The sequence below is a fragment of the Blastomyces dermatitidis genome (genome assembly GCF_000003525.1).
Source record: "Blastomyces dermatitidis ER-3 genomic scaffold supercont1.5, whole genome shotgun sequence".
Taxonomy (NCBI): Eukaryota; Fungi; Ascomycota; class Eurotiomycetes; order Onygenales; family Ajellomycetaceae; genus Blastomyces; species Blastomyces dermatitidis.
This window is the reverse complement of record NW_025544778.1, coordinates 3,678,754-3,701,033: the sequence shown is the minus strand read 5'-3', so window position 1 is coordinate 3,701,033 and position 22,280 is coordinate 3,678,754. Positions and strand designations below refer to the sequence as shown.

Sequence of the window (22,280 nt, the reverse complement as noted above, 5' to 3'; positions counted from 1 at the left end):
CTAACTCAGATTGAATATCATTGATGTATAAAAGTAAATAAACAATCTTGATTAATCTCTATTATATTTCTTAAAATATATTAATATTGTGAAAGAGAGTGTTACTAAATTGCATTATCAGATAATATTATTAAAAATATATTAATATTGTGAATATCAATGTTGAAAAAATGTTGATACTTATACATTATAGTGATTTGTGAATCATGATAGTTAAATATATATATATATATATATATTGTTTCTGACTTGATTACAACTTGTATAATAATTTTTAAAAACTCAAAATTAATTTCAATTATTAATAATTATGAACTTATAACTAACTAATATAAAAAGAAAAAAACTTTTTCTACTTATCATCTTTCTTCTCTTTCTCATTCTTCTTATCATTCTTCATAATTCACTTCTCATTCTTCTTCTTCTTCTTCTCCTCATCTGAGATGATAATCATCTCAAAATCTCTCTTTACTGTCTTCTCAGAGAAGAGTTTCTGCTACTCTCTCTCAGCCAGGTCAATCTGCATCTTAAAATCCTGCATTTTCTAATCTACTGTCTCAGGTTTCATCTCAGCAGTAAGCAGATTGATATACTCAGAGAGCAGAGCTGTCTTCTCAATATTCTGAATTATGAAGTACATTCAAGAGCTGAATAAGATCTCAATTCTCTTCTTCTCTATCAGCTTCTGCTAATCAATTAGAGAACAGAAGTATTATTAAAAATCATTATCTCTTAATAAATAAAAAACTTATCAGTTTTAACTTCTTTGTCTCTCACTTTAATATTCTCTTAATCTTCTTTTACTACTGCTTATTTACAGTAATACTCTTCTTCTCTCTCTCTCTCTTCATCTTGATCTTAAATCATTCTCAGAACTTCTTCTGATTTCATCACTACTGTATAAGACTCTTCACTGTCTTCTTCTTCAATCTCTCATAAGTGATGTCATCTGTATTATTTCTATACTTAGTTCAGTCTAAATCTATCAGAAGTATTACTTAAAATTGTTATCATTCTGCTCTCTTACAGAGTCTCTTCAAGACATTATAATATGTCTTATAATCTGTCTCTTCTTACTTAAACATCTTCTTCTTCTCTTTCTTCAATCTGTGACAGTGCTCACGCGCCTTGATGATCCGCAGGACCGCAGAATATTTAAAGAGGAATGACATAATTAATTTCAGTGAGTATTAAAGAGAGATAAAGATAGAAGAGACAGTTAGAAATGATATGATAATGATAATAATAAGAATAATAATGATGATAATGATGATAATAGTAATAATAGTAGTGATAGTAATGATGATGATGATAATAATGATGATAATAATAATGATGAAAGAGAAAGTGCATTGAAATATATTACTGACTTATTAAATATAAAGAGACTTAAAGAAAATATTAACAGCTTTCAGTGATGTACAGAAACAGCTACAGTGTTACATAGTAACATCATCTTTATTCAATACATACACTGTTAATATTCTTTGTATACAGTTATTATATAATCTGTATCAGAGATATATGCAGAAAACAGATCTTTATTACTAGAATAAATAGTTACAGCAATTCTCTGTTTTTATATTATAAAGATAAGTTATTCTTATTTCTTTCTTCTCTCTTTTCTCTTCTTCAATCAATCAATAATTTCAAGCTAATATGAAAACTATTAAAACACTCTTAGAAATTCTCAAATTAAAGAGTATAAACTAATCAAATTTCAAATGCAGAAGAAATCAAATTACATTCTACAGATTCAATTACTCACTTCTTCTCAAATAAAACAGCAGTCACATTCTCCTCTTCTCTCAATCAAATGAAACATGGCCTGTGAAAAGTGAGTATCATGTCAGATTATAATGATCAACATGGCCTCAGCATGCAGAGCTGCATATACACAGCACATGCTGAACTAAGAGACTGTGTGAGTTGCAAACTAGTAGCAGTATCTCAGAGAGAGCTGTGCAGTGTGAAAAAGCTACAACTCTCAGTCACATGTGCAGAGAGTAAATCACTGCAGTAAGTGCATGTGTAAGTAACACTTTTTAATAACACTCAGTCTCTAATATAATGAAAATAGAGTCTCTCTGTGAGATCTGTTTCTATCAGAAGTCAGAGAATCTTATATTTCTTAAGATTATCTTCACACATCTTATTCATGAAATTGATGAGAGAAATCATTGATTTCAGTGTTCTACTCTTAATGTTATTTAAGTAGCAGCAGAGTTCACCCTGGCCACACTTTTTAAGTGTATATTTTCTAATTATTTATATTTATATAGATATATACTGATTATTTATTAAATGATATTAAGATAATAACTCATCACAGCTGTGTTATTCTCACTGTGAGAGATATACAGTTGATAATGAATATTGCAAAGACTCTGAGAAGTAAGTATTTTAAGAGTACTATAGCTCTGTGATCTTGATTTTTTTTTATTTTTATTTTTTATTTTTTTATTTTTTTTATTTTTCTTTCTCTTTCTATCTCTTTTTTTCTTTCTCTTCTTTTTTTCTTTCTCTTTTTTTTTTTTTTTATTGTGATTTTTTCTTGTTGTTTTATTATTTGTTTTTTTATTATTTTTTGTATTTTACATTTTTTTTTTTTAATTAAAATGATATTGATTATAATCTATGTTTAGAAAAGTAACAATATTTGATAACACTCTCTATTAAATTTTCAACAAATGAGTACTATATTATGATATTATGTAAGTGAGAAATGATTTCATAGTCTTATTTAATGCTATTTTCAATAATGAGATCAGAATGAAAATGTGATTAAGAATTCAAACATATTCTTTATCTAAGACTAGATTTTTATTTAAAAAGTGAATCTGAAATCTTTAATATTTGAAATAACAGAATTTGAGATCAATGTAATGAATACAAATCATGATCAGAAGTAATGCTTTCAGGCAATGTAATAACTGTAAAGTTTGATCCTGATTCTAGACACGATCACACGGTCAGTCTAAATGTGACAGACTGCGTCTGATCAATTATATAGACTATTTCATTACACTTTATAGATTTCTACTACTTTATTCTCAATCACTGACTCTCAGCTGCTTCATTCTTAATCATTAATTCTCAGCTGTTATAAATGTGTATAAATTCTCTCACTCTGAAGCTTCACTGTGTACATTATTATATACATATATAAATATTCACTTCAATCACTGACTTTTATACTTTCTCTTTCTTTTTCTTCTTTAATGTTTTTCTCTTTATTATATAAGATCTATATATTATACTGATCTATTTAGTGTAGACCTCTTACACAGATTAAATAAGATTAAATATAAAATTCATAATCTCAGTGATCAGTCTACTCTAATTATATATATATATAATTGAAAAATAATAATAATAATAATAATAATAATAATAATAATAATAATAATAATAATAATAATAATAATAATAATAATAATAATAACTTTATAAAAGATAATATTTTTTTAATAACACTTTTTAATAATATTTTTTAATAATACTACTATTAATTTTGACTAATAATTTAAATATCACAGATTTAAAATATTGTTAATACAATTTGTATCTTTTTTAAATAATAATAATAATTTCATAATATTTTAATAAATAAATAAATCAGTCACATTACTGAACATAATACAGAATATTAAAACATAGTGAAATTCAATATATAAAATAACTGTTTAAATTCTTCAATTACATCAGATAATTAATTATTAAGTGTAATACTTTAATGTCTCAGTAATTAAATAATTAATGCGGTCATCTGATAGTATCTTAACATAAGAAATTAAAATATGTAAGTTTAAAACCTGTAGAGAATACATTAAATCTGAAATCTAAACATCTCAGATTTCTAATAAATACAGAGATGTACAAATCACTTTAATAAAATCACTCTATATTTCTGAGCTGAGAAGTTATTATTACATGTATCTAATTATTACTTCTTTATATTTTCTCATATTCTTATTATCTTAGCATGATTTCAACACCTGTATTTTCTCCGTATAATCAACACTTGACTAGACTGGCTGCTGAGATCATGAACTTCACATTTAGTCTTATTTAATCTGATCTCATACATTTCTTGACATGAATCCCGCTAGGACTGACTATTAAAAAAATATATAAAGTGACTATATATCAGATCTTAAAATGAAATCATGACTTGAAAAAAATGAGAAAGTGATTTCATTTAATCTCATTTAATCTCATTCTTAATATAAAGTTACTATTTTTAGACATTTTAAGGTTTTTTTTAGACTATTTTTAATTTTTTAAAAAGTAACACTTTTTGATAATACTTAAATGAGATTTAAAGTCATTTAAAGCAATAAAAATAATTTAAATTGAGAAGTGAAAATCATGATCTCATTTGAAAAATGTAATAAGAGTAGACAGTAAGTCTCACTGAGACAGTATGAGACTACTATCTAATGTTAAAACTGTGTAATGAGATCAGTTAAATTGATAATAAGACTATTAAAAAATCTGATTCTGATCTCAGATATAATTACACAGTCAGTCTACACTTGACTATATTTAACATTATATAAGAACTCATTATAAGCTCTGCTTATATATAAGTATAATGAAAGAATAATAATAATAATAATAAAGTAATACGTTAATCAGAAAAAAATTCAGATACTATAAATTTCTAATATAAAATAAACTCAGTTAAAATATATAATTAATTTACTATTTCAGTTTTATGAAAATAATTAAAACAGTTTCAATTACTTATATATTAATACTGTAATTAGTTTAATAAGTATATAACAGTTTATTTACTCATTTAAAAAACAGTTGAATTATTTAAAAGAAATTCAGTCTGAAATAATATTATAACACAGACTATTATTACTATAAAAGATAAATTAATATATTACTATAGTAAAACTAAATAATTTTTTACAGAGTATTATACTATAACAGCTCTATTAAATTTCTTCTATTAAGTTAATATTTACACTTCTCAAGATTGAATAGAGAAGAAATAAAACTTTATTATTATTCTTTTATTATACTTATATACAAGTGAAGCTTATAATGAGTTTTTATATAATATTAAATATAGATTAAGTGTTAATTATACAGAAGAAAATACAAATATTAAAATTATACTAAAATAATAAAAACATAGAAAATACAAAGAAGTGATAATTAAATACATGTAATAATAACTTCTTATCTCAGAAACATAGAGTAATTTATTATAATAATTTATACACATCTGTATTTATTAAAAATCTAAGATGTTTAAATTTTGAATTTAATATATTCTTTGCGGGTTTTGAACTTATATATTTTAATTTCTTATGCTAAGATGCTACTACATAATTACATTAATCATTCAATTATTAAAGTGAAAAAATGAAACTTATATATTAAATTAATTTGAAATTATCACAATATCAACTATCAGAGATATAAATAAGTAGATATTAAAAATATAAAAATAGTGAAATATAATTCTCTGATAAATAATAATTTTTAATAATACTTTATATTATTATATAAAATTATAATATTAATTATAAAACAGAACTTGTATACATTAATTATAACTGAAAATCAGATAAAATTACATACTTATAAAACTGAATTTAATTATTATTTTCAAGATAATTTAATAAATTTACATATTAAATCAATTTTAAAGCTATAAAAAATTGTTAAAAGTATATATTTAATTATTATATTAATAATTAATATTCTGATAATTTTATTAACAGAGATAAAAATGAAGTGAAAGTTCAACTTAAATTAAAATATTTATTACTATTATTAAAAACAATTATAAAAAGAAATAATTATGAAATTTATAATTATAAAATATGAAATTATCAGATAGTTCAATATCTTTGATTACAGTATATCAGAGAAGTATAGTTTTTATAAAAAAGTGAAGAATAAACTTGTATAAAAATGTATTTAACTGTTTTATAAGTGTTATTAATAATTATTATCAAATTCTGATTATTTTTCACACTATTTCTGAAAAAAATAATTCAGTTTCGGATTTTTTTTAATGTTAGATTCTAATAAAACTTATATCAGAAAATGTATGAAATTAGATTAAATAAAATTAAATATGAAATTTATAATTCTGTCAGTTAGTCTAACTATGATAATATATATTAACTAATTTCATATTTTTTAACAGTTTTAGTGTAATTAGAAATCAATTGTATATTTAAATTTTTATTTATTATTTATATAACTACTTTATAATATATGTTATAAGTGTTTTAAAATGAATGAAAAAATGAAAATTAAGCAGATATTAAGTATAAGCAGATGTTAAGTAATTAATTATATTACTTAGTAATTTTTCTTTTATTATATATTTTCTTACAGTTTTACTTAACTTATAATTAACAAGCTTTACATCTTTTATCAAAATTAATATAATAAGAAAACAGAGACAGTCAGACAAAATTAATAATATGTGTGTAATATATGTTAGATGTGTAGTGAATGTGTATTTTAAAGAGAGCAACTTAAGTTGAACATGTGTTCAGAAAAGTGGGTTAAAAGTTGGCACTATGATCACTTTTATTGGCACCACATTCAACTGTAACCCATCAGTGACAAACCTAACACTTTCTTCTGGGTCTCGGCCAACAAAGCTTCATGGCAGAAAGAAGCGTGTTTCAAGAAAAACGTCACAGCGGAAGGCTTCCAAGTTTATACGCGTTTAGAGAGTATGGAGGGCTTGCGGACAGTTCAGCTGTCAATGAAAATAATATCTGAGAGTACCCTTTCGGATGTAGTCTGCAACCAGTGACAAGATAGTTAGTTACATACAACAAATCGAAGGGCGTGACAAGCGAACTCGAATAAAAATATGGAAACGAGGGGCAGAGTTAGGGCTGGTCCGAAATACGGTGACACACATTTGCAAAAAATGACCAGAAGCAATGTGTATACGCTGTACTGAGTTTCAAATACAACGCAAAAAAGAGTTCTTCTTCTTTTTTGCGCAAATACCCACATCATCCTAACCTAAACCGCGGTAAGGTGCTTGGCCAGGGTTCCACGGTAGGATGCTTGGGCTGGGTCCATGATTTCCAGCGCATGGAGCTTTTTTGGCCTTGGAGGGTTTGAGTTCTGCTAACCAGCTTAAGTCCGTGGTGATATAATCAATATGTAAAGGGCCTGCTCTCCCTCGTTTTTGATATGTTTCTGGGAAGGAGGGCACAGCTGGTTTGTTTCGTTGCTGCCATTGTCGATCTTGCTTTGCATATCATATATTTTTGTATACTATATATATATACATTTCTTCCTTCCTATTAACTTTCTCGGCAAGTTGCTGATCGGTTGTCTCTGTCATACTTGTGCTTTGCAACCCTTCTACTTATATCTTAAACCCCCCTGGTTCACTCGCTCCCTATTATTATAGCCAGCTCTCTCGAAATCGAAAAATAATAAATATCTGCGAACTCATTATTATATTGAAGCAAGCTCCCATTCTCCTCCTCGTCTCGTCCCAAGCTTCTCCAAAGTAACTTATAGTACCGCAACCTATATATATATGATCATTTCCGGCACTGTACCTACCGTCCAGTCTGATATATGGGCGGAGCTCTCACTTGCTATTAGTTTCTAGATACATATAATCTAGATAAACGTCGTGTCGCATACGGTCCATAAAGTCCCTCGAACACTAAGTGTTCCCACAAGCGCGAGATCATCAAAGTTCCAAGTTGTGGGTGCGTGGTGTAGATTGGCGCAAGCTCGCGGTGCCCGGCATCGAGATATCTAGTTCCAGCAACCCTGCGCGCTCTGGCGCCATATAGCTTAGCCTCCATTCGCAATGACGGCTCACCAGCCAAGTCCCCCCGTGGATGCTTCGTCTCCGTCAGAAGGCAATGTCCGCAAAAGAGTGTGCAAAGCCTGTGACCGGTGTCGCCTAAAGAAGTCAAAGGTAGGTCCTACCTGTTTCTCAGGGTTGGATGCGCCTGTTATCATCACGTGCTGAAATCTAGAGGGATTTGACTACAGTGTGACGGAGCAAATCCATGCGGGCGATGTAAGACGGATAATGCGATCTGTGTGTTTGGAGAACGGAAAAAGGTGCATGACAAAGTATATCCTAAAGGGTGAGCTTGATTTTCACCCTCCAGTCATATATTTTTTGCATTTTGGAAAAGTTTAGGTGGTTCAATGAGCTAAACATTACTATGCTCTATTTTTATAGATACGTTGAAATGCTAGAACAACAACAGGCACAGCTAGTTGCTGGCCTCCAATCACTCTATAAGATGATGTTGGACGGAGAAGAATGGCCGGGCGACCCCCTCAAGGAATCGGGAAATGGACACCCCCTTACACACGACATTCTAGAACGATTAGGAGCACTTAAGCAAGAGGGTAACTCGGGCGATGAGCCATTCGAAGATGATCTACAATTAGCGCAAAAGAAGCTAATTGCGAATGGTGCTGGATTTATGCAACGGCAGGACTCAACAAGTGGTTCGGAAAGTGAGCATTCGCCAATATTCCCCTCGAGACCGTCCTTGTTTGAAACCCCGTTTTCGATGAATCCCAACCAACTCCCACCTACTCCTCCGAGCCCACGCACTTTTCCTCCCCGAGCACATCAAATATCAGATCAAATAATGGAAGGAATGTCGCAACACCAGCAACACCAGCAATTCATATTGCAGCATCAGAGGCAGCAGCAGCAACAAAATAAGGATAATCTCCAGCAGCGCCAGCAGGCGATGCGGCATCAACGGCAGCAATTCCAGCAAAGACAGCAGATGGAGATCCACCGACAACAGCAAAAACACCTCCCGCAACCGACAATGGCTCCGCAACGGCTCTCACAGGTCCAAGCTACACAAACTCAAATGCAAGTGCTTCTCAGTGCTCCCGGGGCTCCGCCATCTATGAACCCTAGTCTCCTTCAGCGACAGCAGTCATGGTCACAAGGAGGGGGTCTAGATGACAGTATGGACATTTCGCTCGATTCGCCCCTAATGTCATTTGACACGCCGCAACAAACGCAAGCGTTTAGTCGGCCGATTTCACTTACTGGGGGACTTAATTCGTGTTTGCCAATACAGCCAGACTGGATGGAGGATGCTGACTTTAAAGCATTTTTAAATCCAAGTGCTACAATGATATAGGGGGGAAAAAGAAAACCGACAAATACAGGCCTAACTCCATTGACTTGTAATTTTTCCCCCCGTTCCACTTCTTTCGCTTCATAATGGTTTTACATAATTATTATTACCATCTATGTTCGTGCCCGAATAGACCCATTTTGCTTCTCTCTCGCTTTACTTCTTGCATGAGCGATATCCGATCTCATCTCTCAACACTAATGACGACAATGAGCTACATTGATTGTACTACCCTTTTTCGTTCATTTTTCATTTTTGCATGAGACCTTTTCAACCCCTCAACCCATTCCCCTCCCAACCCCCTTTCCAACTATGTAATAATCGACACACTTTCCCCATGCGCAATAATCTCCGTAAGGGCTGGAGGAAGATTGCGGGATCATTTGACTTTGTCTATCTATCTAGCTCTTTTCGAATTCAACAAGAAAAAGAAAAACCTAAGCTTGAATATCACGCTGCACAAGCTCCTTCTCTCCATTGCCTTGCGGGCAGAAACAAAAATGGATATGGATATGTAACTCCTGTCTACCATTCAGTCCGATTCCATTGCGGGGTATGTATCAAGGGAACATTTCAATCAAGACTGATATCACCTCTCGCTTTGTTTTGAAAATCAACCCTTTTGAGCACTCAAAGGTTCCCTGCGCTGTATGGTTTTTTTCTTTTTCTTTCTGTGATTTGAATATTAACTGCCAGCCTTTTTTTTAATTTCCTCTTTGGCAAATCTTCGAAAATTCTTACGCGTTTTCAGTCCTATTTTACAACCCCTGTAATCTACGTGTATATATATCTATATATATCTAACCTAATTAATTAATCAATTGGCGAGTTTATGGACGTGCAAGATCGAGTATAAACAACTGATTGAAGGTGGTAGTAATAAGTAATGACCCAGCCCCCAACTTCCCTATGTACACAGTGACGCTTGCGTATGACACGTGGTATAATTTCAGATATTCTACAACACTTTTTTTTTGAATTTCGACAATTTGGCCTGCTTTCTTTTTCAGATAGTTAGTTACTAAAGTGAGATGCAGCTGATGAGTATGTTGAAAATGAAACAACTATCACTAGGTTACTCTGATGCGGTACTTTGCACCCTTCTATAAGCTAGATAGAGGCTGGGAGAAGTAGCTGTGACAGCATCGCCCATTTTGCACTCTATATATTTCTGTTAAGGGATGCCAGGGTTAGAGAAATGAAGATAGATGATAGATAGGGCTTGCCAAAAAGTTTAGTATGGCGAATGATCAGTCCGCAGGCACAAGTAATAGGCACAATGACAGCTGCTAGACATAATTCCAAGGAAGAATATTATTCTCTAACTGCCTGAAGATGATACTGATTAGCACATACATAGGCCACCTGAGGTACCTACTTTTTCTCTAGGTTCTAAATCAATTCATGTATGTACTGTACATGTGCCTTAGCTTTTCATGAAATCAAATAGTATACTTTCAAAAAGTCAGCAGAAGGGGGTTGGAAAAGTTTTAAAAATTTCGAGCGTGCCATTCAGGTGCCCAACAAGGCAAATGTTGAAAATATATGTGAACTTGCAAGTGGTTGCTCATTGTGACGCACTCAGAAAGCGCTTCTTCATAAACTTGATATGTGCAGAGGAGGAAGTACATGCGGTGCGGCTCAAAATGCAACGAGTCGGAGAGCATGTGATGGAAAAGCCCTAACTCAAGCTTGCAACCCATCATTCATAACGATACGGAGTCGCAGCTTGAACGTCAAAGCTTTTAATAATACTGTTATCTGTAGATTTTTAAGATAGGCTATGAGTCAAACTGAACGCTGTTGAAGCTTTGTTATTTATGCATCATAGTTGCTACAAACTGGGGAAATTCTTGACCTCCATCCCATCGACGGACAACTTAAATAGTTATGCATGAACATTAACTATTAGTTTTACCTGGTCGGACCCCAGGGTAACTAACTAGTTAGTTAAGCCAACAAACGCAGCCAATAACCTACCACCAACGCAGCTTGGCGGGCAAGGTAAGCTGGGGGCATATATGAAAAACACAGGCGGAAGCATAAACTATATGGAAGGAGGCTGTGAAGGAGTTGGATTTCATATCATAAAGGTAAGTTAATAGTATCTTTCTGTATGTGTGCCTACATCATAGTTGGGTTTGCGCTCGTGGCAATCAATCTTTAGGGAACCTTACGACACTTTCGAATATCCTGTTTCCTTCCCGGCAGGGTAACTAAGTTACAGTGCCAGTGGTTCCCTACGTAATAGCAGTTAATTTCAGCAAACCATCATCCCCCGACCTCCCAAGTTCTCCCAACTACCCTAAACTTGCCTGCCCATCAAAAACACAACCTATTAAATATGACATCCTCTTCAGAGGAATCTGCATTCACCTTTATTCCACTGGGTGGCATTCTCCAGGAATTTCGTGTTGCTGGCAAGAACATCGTCCTAGGCTTCCCCACCCAGGAGCATTATGCCAAGTATAACACTGCATACTTCGGCGCCACTATCGGCCGCACAACAAACCGGCTGAAAGACTCAGTCATTAACAATCTCAATGGAGAAACATACACCATTACAACGAAACAGGGCCCGAATTCATTGCACGGGGGGAAGGCTGGCTGGAGTTCCAAGGTCTTTGACGGCCCGCAAGCTGTGTCTAAGAATGGAAAGGAAGGTTTGGAGTTCAAGTACCTAAGCAAGGATGGTGATGAGGGCTATCCGGGCACAGTGGAACTGAGGATATGGTATACAGCTGGCAAGGAGGCAGGGGGGGAGGGGAAGCAGTCCAAAACTGTCCTGGAGATTGAGTACGAGGTTGAGTTCGTGGGAGATGAGTGCGAAGAAACTGTGGTGGGAGTTACGAATCATACGTGAGTGGACAAGTTTCTCTTGATAATTTATTCATCTGACGACACACGTATCGCTTCTTTCATTTGCTTTTTTGAAGAAAATTAATTTGCATTAAATTCATATTTGCGAAGAGGATACCTAACTAATACGACTTTCCGCGCAGTTACTTCAACCTTGGCGATGGGCCGACGATCGAAGGCACAGAAGCAGTTTTGGCCACCGACAATTATCTCCCCATAGATTCCACAGGTATTCCCCTCGGTACAATAGAGCATTACAATTTGACAGAGGTTAAAAAGCCTTTCTTCCTCAACGCAACTTCCCCAGACATTGACGACTGTTTCGTGATGGATACGGACCCGGCCTCAATACCAGTCGACACTCGATCTCGACCACTGCGTCTAAACGGAGCATTCAAACACCTGGTCACAGGTATTAATCTCGAAGTCCATTCCACGGAGCCTGCTTTCCAGTTCTACACTGGAAAGTTCATTAATATCCCCGCCGTTGGAGGGGCACCTCCACGGGGACCCCGGTCAGGCTTTTGTGTGGAACCCAGTCGATATATCAACGCACCGAACGAACCCAATTGGAGAGGGATGAGTGTCTTGAAGAAGGGGCAAATTTGGGGGTCCAAGATTGTGTACAAGGCATGGATGGAGTAAAAAAAGAGAGAGTGATACCCTCAAGGTTTGGCCTGCGAGAATTGAGGTTGAGATGGGCACTTCGCCTAAGTTCTTACGCGACGTGTCACTTTACCGCAGAGTTACTCCAGCTTTGCAAGATTGTATGTGCGTTAGTTACTTAGAGCTTTATGGCTACTTCCTCTTGACTCGGTTTCTATGCCGAGTTCTCACGTCCGCACCTCTCATGTCCAATGAGAAACGGAGAACCTATCCCGTTTTTGGCCTGCGCCAATTGATACCGAAGAAATGATCTTGTTTTGCCTGTAGTGCGATCCTGTTGCTTGGATGCCCAATGCACAGCATCAATATTTTCTTCATTTCCAGACAAATTTGACAGTCCTCCAATCCCGAGACAGCTCTTAAATTTTTTTTCAAAAACTATTATCCTCCCAAGGCAACTTAACTGGCAGCCCGGCAGCAAGTAGACCAATTACTTTTTACCTAACCATTCGCCGTGGTTTCAATTTAAAGCATGTTGAGTTTGTGAAACCTGGCCCGATATGAAATGAAATATACCGCCGTGCATCATTTATCGCCCCAAACTTTGGAGCTTTCAGTTATCATTGCAAATAATAGATGGAGAGCTTGCGTATCGTAATGGATGTCAACTATTGGTCTTACCATGATCTTCTTCCTTTACTAAGTGGCGGTGACCATTGACAATGAGTTTGCAGCGACGTACGCCTTCATGGAAGGGCTTTCCCCAAGGCCCCGCCCACTGCACTGCCATTGGTAAGCGTAATGGGAGGTTAGGTGGAAGGTCAAAAATATCGATGGATGCACCGGAACAAAAGATTTTCCCGCTCCGGCTCCAGGTGACCGACGAAACCCTAATTATTTAACGGAGAACTCTCTTGGATCCTTTTCGATAATATTCAGAGAAATTTCCCTTATATAAAAGGCTTTCGAATATGCTTTCGCCTTTTATTACTATCTCTTACATGGCACTTCTGGCAGCTTGCAAAGTGGAACGAGTTGACAAGAGTGGTTTGCTTCGTTGTCTCAAGATGGCTGGAAGCATTCAAGTTCTTTCTTGGGTCCAGTCGTCTGACTTCGGCTGCAATTCTGAAGGATTAAAGGAAAGGTGAAAAATGGGTGCCCTATCGGATTTCCTGCTCCCTAATGATTATTCTTCAATAATAATATACCAACAGAGAGCAATCCTACACACCCGAAAACCTCACAATATCATTGATATTGCACTTCGCCAATTTTTGTTTCTGTTCCTCAGTAACGCTATTTGTTTAAAATCAGGATATTGTAGCTCGCGCCTAGCAGGCAAAGAAATGAAAATGGCTTCGCGGCTACATTTCATATTATGTCCATTTCCAAAACGGTTTTCTTTAATCTGTTCAGTTAACTACGGCTTGAAAGGGCCATTTCGTTAACTCCTTCATCCCGCTATGGCTTTGTTCATCGTAAACAAGGCCCTCGAACTTTAAATACTTCATCGTCTACCCACAACTCTTTTGTTCAATCCCTTCTCTTTCTTTAAATGATATACGGGTCTCCATCTAGATCCATGAAAAGTCCGTTAAATGGTAGTGTTCAATGAACAAGCCTCCCCCTTGGCTCCTGGACGAACACATCGATGAAAGAAAGACACCTCGAGAGTTCTATTTTGAAACTGACAGCATGATCGCGCCAGCGATGTGTATTAGCATACTTGATTTATTATTAATGGACTGAACCGTGCCCATCGTGGAGTTTCCACAACTGTCCAATTTTGGCTTCTTAATATTAACATTACAAACTGCACATCTCTGGATATAAGCACCTAGATACGTGATTCCCTTTCCAGTCCAACCCTTCCGCCGCGCACGCTGAACGTTGACTTTACATCGCAACTCCATCCTGCATGTACCTTGCACGTTTAATGATTGATATTGAATACGAAAATCCCCTTGGAGAAAACAAAACCCCTCGAGCAATAGGCCCCACTTGCATCGGACGCACTATATCACAAAAAAATAAAACCAAAAAAGAAAACCAGGGATCGAGGACGACGAATCCAAAATCATGTGCTCCCAGTTTTACAACCACCACTCTTGCGGCCACGCAGTATTCGTCCGGACAAAAACCTGCGGATTGAAACAGTTCTGCCCCTTGATCAAAAAGGAACACATCGGCATAAATTACATGTGCGAGCGATGTGCTGCCAATATTCTATTAGCCATGAAGAGAGACTTGACTGCTAGCCGCAGCAGCAGCAAATCAGGTAGTCGGAGCCCCAGACGCGCGGGCAGGTCAACATCGAGATGAAAAAGGGGTTTTGGAATTGTTAGCGGAGGAGATCTGTTTTCATTGCTTACTTAATTGGCTTTCTTTGCTACTCACGAATTTACTGGCATTAAATGGTGTTTTGGATTTGTTCTTTTCATCCTGGGAGGAGGTCGTTTGCTTTGAGGAATTTCTTGATTTAATTACTGAAATGAAGAGTGGTGAGGGATCGAGCCTGGTTGAAAGAATCACAGAGCCATTCCCCCGTGATGAACTCCATTGTCATAACGGTTCTTTTTAGCTTTGCATATACACTGTATGTATGTATGTATGTATGTACATACAATAGTACAAAAATAGAATAAGCCCAGCAAACAATAAAGATTTAAATGTCGATAGATAAAATAGCTGTATCTCTTGCAGGTGTTTCTTCGCCAATAGTTACTTGTCTCAATTAGCCCCCCAAAGAAAGAAATTCACATATTTCTTCAACCAACTTCAATCTGCCCTTGCCAACTTTTCAATCCGATAAATAAATAAGTCTATAGGTGAACTAGCCGCTTCCAACCAAGATAGCCACGATAGATTGGTACAAAATATAGTTAGGGTCAGTTAGCGCATACAATCTCGAGCCCGATGATAATCAATCAGATATATTTAATGTTCTGTGGTGAGTGCTTCGGTGTTCTCGGACTCCATGACCCGAGCCGCCCTCTTGGCTGACATGCAGCAGAGAGCGCTCCAGAAAGAGAGCAGGCTTAGACACCAGTAGATAAGGCTTTCGGTGAATGAACAGCTAGAAATACGCATTGTATTGGCTTTTATTTCAGATATGATATCCACCGTTAAATAGATGCGGTTCTGTCGTATTCAGGATATCCACCCGAGAACTACCTACTTCCATGAAGCGAACTAGCTGAGATTTTACTCCGGGGGCTTCTTTCAATATGAAATTACGTCATGTTCTCTTCCTCTCCTTCCATTGTTCTAGACAAACGGCTTTCATTCGCGCTCGTCTCTTTTCTCCCATCAGTTCCGACAGAACCTACTATGACTTCTAATGGAGCGCGGGAGAGTTTGCTCGATTCCACAATCCAGTAGATATTCAGCCCTAGTAGGGTAGGAGAGCCCATAGCCACAGCCTCCTTTCCGCCCGTCTGTGCGGGTATTTGGCGGACGAGTCCTTCGCTTCTTACTAATTTGAAGGACTGCTATACCCTTCCGCTGCATGGGGCATCTGACTCTCAACTCGCTGCGTTTAGATAGAGGGCGCAGCCTCGCAGCAGCACCAGCGAGAATCATCTCTGTAAGTAGTGGCATTGTGGATGTCCTCGTGATGAAAAAGATGACAGTGGCCCCCGCAACGCGAGGCAAATCCGAGTTCGAAGATTTGAGGACCTTCTAGAAGCTCCGGGGCTTGAGCTTGCTTCGGCTATGTAGGTCAAAATTTCAGAACCACGGCAAGAAACCAGTCTATTTCCGTACTCAAGCGCATGTTGTGAGTTGACGTATACTAAGCTTTGAATGGAGATGCAAAGTTCGACATTGATTTCGCGTTTCTCGGGTTCCAAAATTAGCGTCTACTCTGTTCCCCCAAACGACGATTTACCAAGATGCATACGTCTCCTGTAAGGAAGGGTAACGTCAGGCAGGACACATAGAGAGCTTTTCTCCAGGGCTCTGTTTCGCGATCTTATCCCCTTGCCAACTGAGGGGAGAGCAGGGTATTTCCGCGCAAGAAGGTAAGCATCAGCCACAGCTGAATTGGCGCTTCCCAGCCCCATCTACCTCCAGAACTGCAAGGAAATCAAAGCTGGACAAGATGGAAGAAATCTTAAAACGTAGTTTCGATGACTGAGTGCTGCTGTCATCCATAACGTGTCCAATAGAACCCCTGAACCCTCGAGGCTACGAAGAACGATGCACGTTTTTTTCCCAGAACCCACACTAATAAGTTAAAAGCCGAGACCGCGTTCTTGGAGTTCAGGCAGAAGCATTTTCCATGTACCCCTTTAAATTAATGACCAAAAACGGACTTTGCGCCCGCGTCTTTCATAGGGACAACAACACATTGATCTGGCTGATGGTACGCAAGCAAATGAGGCTTGCTTCTCAGCATATGAGGATGCAATGCAATAATGGAGTACGGAGTAGTTAGTGGTCAAGAGGTGACAGGTTCGGCCGGTCTGCTCGGTCGTATTCGGGGTCGGTGTTCGGCCAAGAGCAGCTTATTGAAAGCAGCATGGATTCGTTCAGTTATGCTCCTTGAGGTTGATGTTGAATATTTTTGTGCGCGGGTATTTTATTTTATTTTATATGATTTTTTCTTTTTTACTAGCGGCGGCGATTTTCGCAAATACAGTGTACGGTACGTACAGTATGTATGGTACTGTACATGTCCCGAAATATATAACGCGTACTTACCGTATTGTATTTATTACGGATAGCGGAAATATATCGCAGCTGGCAGGCACTCTTCAATGATTGCACTTCTTGCTCATTTTGAATGTGCAAGTACGGAGTGCAGTGCATTGTCCACAAAAGTGTTTCAGTCGTCGAGCTGCAGGGATACACTAAGAAAAGAGTGGCTTCTTCCCCGACCCCAAGGGAATTCACTTCCGTTCCTTTTACTAACCTCAAGATATTTAACCCCATGGGGATATATTCTTTGTATCTGAGATACTTATATTTTGTTGAGATTCACATGGTTTCTATCACCATAGATATGAAAGATTGCAACAGTTTGAGGCATCTGTTTTTCAACATGGCACCAGCTCCACTCTTCTCTTCACCTGGAGTTCAGCCGATTCAGCCTCAAGCTGTTCAGAAGCAAGTTTGAAGCATTGTGAGATTTTCAGGCTATATACTTCACCGCATCAGAGCATGCCGCAGAATGGCCGGTCCAACGGCGATGTATCGTTCACCCACCCAACAGCCGTCGCATTCAATCCAAGTGACCCCTAGGGGTAGAACATCTGCTGCATCTCGGTCCGGAAAACGAATAGCTCGAAGCGTTCCCAGGTCAATCTACTCTCACTTGGCGTTGGAGTGCCATCAGTTCCTAATCTCCAGCCAACCGTACCAATCGTCCTTCTCCATCGTCGTCATTGGATGATGTTGCCGTTCAAAGAGAACCTTACCGCGATTAAATTAACTGCGTGGAACAACCCTCAAACCTGCAATAGCAAGTTAATGGAGTTGGAAAGAAAATCGGTGGTATAGAGCCGCGTCCAGCACATCCCATTCCAGACCTGTTTCAGGGCCTGCGATGCTTCATGCTCGCAAGAGCACCCACCTCCGACCCTTGCCCATTCATGGAACATGCATAATCTACCATATTGGTATTTATATACATACCTCGTTCACAGCGGTTTATTGGTCCTGCATCTCAGAAACCGAATCTGTGATGACTTAGAGTGATTCCTTAAAAAAAAAAAAAAAAAAAAAAAAAAAAAAAAAAAAAGGGCCCTACAACTGTTATCATCCCCGACGAGGTGTCATGATATAGCTGCACGGAGCTTACAAGCTTGACAGAGTTAGTTCGCCCTGTCAAAACCTCGGCATGCATGCAAATACAGAAAAGAACAAAAGAGCCGACATTCGTGACTCAGAACTGTTCCGAGAAAAACCGAAGCTCTGTCATTTCTGGTGCCGGTCAACCGTTTGGCACGAAAAGTCGGAAACGTACATAGTACGGAGAGTACTTGAATCTTTTTTTTTGCGAGCAGTGGTGGTGGAATATAGCGCACCCATGTGATCGTCTAAGTTTGTCAAAACTACGGCACACGGCACGCGGCACACGCATGCCGAGAATAATATGGAATAATAATGATCATCTTCAAGGGACACGGATAGTTTGTAGCATATCTGGTTCATCCGGTGGGGGTGGGGCGGTGGCCTCTCTCCGCCAAGTTAATTTTGTGTTTTGCAAAGACATAAAAATAAAGGAGGAATAGGGGGGCAAAAAATTGGGAAAAAAAAAAAAAAAAAAAAAAAAAAAAAGAGTCAAGATATATAAGTAAAGCTCGCATGTGGCGCATATATTAATATTGATATCTCATAGTCTTCCTACCTCGCCCAAGGTCTACTCAGTCGAGCTCGAACAAATCCTTGTCGGTATCTAGAGCCGTCTATCAGAGCCGCACGGTGGTTGCAAAAAAAGTGCAAATCCCAAAAATGGAATTAATGCTGCACTTGTTCCTCCCTCCCGCTGTCTCTGTTACACAATACTGTTTGTTGATCGTCCGTCCTCGGGTCGGCATCCAGCGTGTGATATCCGTAAGTTAATGTAAATGAGCGAGATTCCCTACTGCCTTCGGATCGGAGACGGAAGATCGGGTGCTCAAGATCCCGATACCCGATGACAAATCCCGAGAAAGCCCCGCCCAGCCAGTCCCGTGACCAAGGAGCTGTTTTTGGCCGCTATCCTCAAGACAAAAACGGCTATGAAGCGTCTGCGTTTGATACGATACAGAAAGAAAGAGAGATCGTCGTGTCTGGGTTTCTTTGACAGCTGAATAATCCCCGCCAATCGCCTCAATTGCAACCAGTCCAAATAACTTAATCCTACGGCCTTTAACTAACCAACAGCTGCTGTCCAAGCCATCTGCTATCATGGCGTCATTGCACGGTGACCTCAGCCATCTTTTACCACTCAATTTCAAGCACACGATTACTGCTTGGCTGGAGGAAGATTGCCCCAGCTTCGACTATGGTGGGTTCGTCGTTGGAGAAGCTGAAGGTGAAGCTAAGCTATTGGGAAAGAGCAAGGTATGAAGATGCCTTTGTAGAAGTGGCTTTTTTTTTTTTTTTTTTCCATTTTGACCCGCCCACCCACCTACACCAGGAGCAGAGCAAACTGAATTGGGGGTTCAGATCATAGTGGAAATTTGATTTATCTTTTTTGTTGCAACCTGCGGTAGTAGTTGTTGCATATATGTTTTAAGACATTGATGCCGTATGCATTCGAATGCCATTCCCCTAAATGATGCCCCCAAGGTCTCAGCGCTCAGCCAGCCCCTTCAGAAGTTCTTGCTCCATGAGCAAAATGAATAAATCGACTCTTAAGGTCGAAAAGTGACCATATCTGAAGAAATATGTTCTATCCTTTTGCTCATATTGAATATCCTTGTCTTTCTAAATCGCATCTCTCGTTTGACTCTTTCTCGCATATTACTGATTGGAATTTTATACGATAAATTTTAGGGCGTAGTAGCAGGTGTGCCTTTCTTCAATGAAGTGTTCTCACAGCTAGGTTGCACGTATGAGCCACTTCCTCCATTGTTTTTATACCCTTCAAACCGATACCTATATGCAAACCTGAGGAACCCTATCTAATCACTTTTTCTTTCTGCCCTTTGGTTTACTAGCGTTGAGTGGAAGGTCAAAGAAGGCGAACCGATCGAACCGATCACAGTATGTGCTATCGTTCGTGGCCCAATGCGCAAAATCCTCCTGGGTGAGCGAGTTGCGTTGAACATCCTAGCACGATGCTCTGGAATTGCAACGAAGTAAACCCTTCCCCCAACTTCCCCTTTCACACGGCCAGGACTATGGCCTATTCACAAAGAACCAGAACTAAAAAACTACTAAGGACATCTACCCTCGTCAACATCCTCCGTTCTCACTCCTGGAACGGAATCTTAGCCGGAACCCGCAAAACGACACCCGGCTTCCGCCTCGTGGAGAAATATGGCATTCTTGTCGGCGGGGCCGACCCGCACCGCCACGACCTCAGCTCCATGACCATGCTCAAGGACAACCACATCTGGGCCTGTTACAATAAAGGCCAGGTGCAGTCCGCAACGGCAGCGTCAATAGCCCAAGCCATCCCCACCGCCGTCGAGGCTGCGCGCGCCGCAGCGGGCTTCTCCACCAAAGTCGAAGTCGAGTGTCGCAGCATTGAAGAAGCCCATGCCGCCATCTCTGCAGGTGCAAATATTATCATGCTCGATAACTTCTCCGCATCGGAGGTGGCCGGGGTAGCGAAATTGTTGAAGGATGAGTGGACGGCTAAGGGGAAACCGCGCGGTTCGTTTTTGGTCGAGGTTAGTGGTGGGTTGAATGAGCAGAACGCGGCGTCATTTGCGGCTGAGGATGTGGATATTTTATCCACTAGTAGTATTCATCAGGGGGTGGGAATCGTGGACTTTTCGTTGAAGGTTTCTTTGACGTAGTTGGGCATTGAATATGACATGCTGGAGGAGATAAGATTAGAATCTTGCGGCTTGTACACGATTACATTCTCCTTCCCAGATGTATTGCAGCACATTGTCTCTGTTTGCGTGATATCAGCGATCTAAATACGTATATATTCATAATTGTTAAAAATAAATGTAGCCGAAAGACGTACAATATACAAAGGAAAAGGCTCGCCCTTATATACTTTTATTTTCATCCAAATAGTTGATAGAAGGGATGCTCCTTTTGTGGAAGGTGTAAAGCTTGTGTGATTGAAAGGTTGCTAGCTTTGTGGGAAGTTATATGGTGGAAGGATTAGTAAGCCAGATCATGTGACCTGACATCCCCACTCACCAGAGTAACTATACACAATGCTATATACAAAATTCGCCTTCAAATCAAGTACAGGTACAAAAAATGACTGGAAAATATGAAGTAATGAAAAACCAGTCATGATATACATCATTTTTTATCCCCCTATCTCTCTATCTTCTTTATATTCTCTTTTCAACGCGTATATTTCAACATTTCAAGTGATTTAATAAGCTCATTTGCCGTGTTCTCAGCAGATGAAACATATCAGATAGATATCTCATTCTTGCAGACAAGATTCTGAAGAATGTGAAAACAGACCTCTATATGCTTCAAGCAGCATGAAATTGCTTTGAAAGAGAATAGCTCTATGACAGACTTATTATCAGCATGAATTGTATAAGCCAGTTCATTGACTGTGATGAGAATGAGATGATCATTAGTATTCAGATTATTGAAGTGAGATGAGATGAATTCAGCATCTTCTAGAAGCTCTCAGAGACAGATAAGCTTATATGCAGTCTCAGAGAATGCAATATATTCAGTCTCTGTTGATGACTTGAAGACTTCTGTTTATCAGCAGCTCTGTCATGCAACAGAATCACCTGTCATGTAGATGATATAATCAGTGATTGAATGAAATTCTGAATTTCTATCAGCTTAATTGATATCTGCATATGCTACAGATTCAATTTCAGCACTTCTGTGATAAATTATACTCTCATTGATTGAACTCTGTAGATATCAGAGTGTATACTTGTACATAGCTCAGTTCTTTAATGTAGATCAGAAGCTGAATCATTCAAGAAATTCTGCAGTGAAGCTCATATCAGAATGTGTATTAAATGTCAGATATTACAGAGATCTGATACTGAATTAATAGAATCATAGAATAAATTC

At 37.9% G+C, this 22,280-nt stretch overlaps 4 protein-coding genes across 4 annotated transcripts; 3 read left to right on the top strand and 1 right to left on the bottom strand.

Moving 5' to 3' along the window:
* The first annotated feature begins 7,127 nt into the window (after positions 1–7,127).
* On the top strand, positions 7,128–10,586 carry BDCG_05377 (C6 transcription factor). The gene is made up of 3 exons (XM_045421046.1): positions 7,128–7,939; positions 8,017–8,114; positions 8,213–10,586. The coding sequence occupies exons 1-3, from the start codon at positions 7,829–7,831 to the stop codon at positions 9,144–9,146; spliced, it is 1,143 nt and encodes a 380-aa protein (XP_045277019.1). The 5' UTR covers positions 7,128–7,828; the 3' UTR covers positions 9,147–10,586.
* A 341-nt stretch (positions 10,587–10,927) lies between these two features.
* BDCG_05376 (aldose 1-epimerase) lies at positions 10,928–15,455 on the top strand. The gene is made up of 2 exons (XM_045421045.1): positions 10,928–12,002; positions 12,146–15,455. The coding sequence occupies exons 1-2, from the start codon at positions 11,488–11,490 to the stop codon at positions 12,645–12,647; spliced, it is 1,017 nt and encodes a 338-aa protein (XP_045277018.1). The 5' UTR covers positions 10,928–11,487; the 3' UTR covers positions 12,648–15,455.
* Positions 15,456–15,841: 386 nt separating this feature from the next.
* Positions 15,842–16,208, bottom strand: BDCG_05375 (uncharacterized protein; the record flags this gene model as incomplete). Its single annotated transcript, XM_045421044.1, has 2 exons — positions 15,842–16,083; positions 16,106–16,208. The coding sequence occupies 2 exons, from the start codon at positions 16,206–16,208 to the stop codon at positions 15,842–15,844; spliced, it is 345 nt and encodes a 114-aa protein (XP_045277017.1).
* Positions 16,209–17,379: 1,171 nt separating this feature from the next.
* BDCG_05373 (nicotinate-nucleotide diphosphorylase (carboxylating)) lies at positions 17,380–21,300 on the top strand. The gene is made up of 4 exons (XM_045421043.1): positions 17,380–19,658; positions 20,094–20,149; positions 20,258–20,398; positions 20,482–21,300. Exons 1-4 carry the CDS (start codon positions 19,503–19,505, stop codon positions 21,062–21,064), a joined length of 936 nt encoding a protein of 311 aa, XP_045277016.1. The 5' UTR covers positions 17,380–19,502; the 3' UTR covers positions 21,065–21,300.
* Positions 21,301–22,280: the final 980 nt, after the last annotated feature.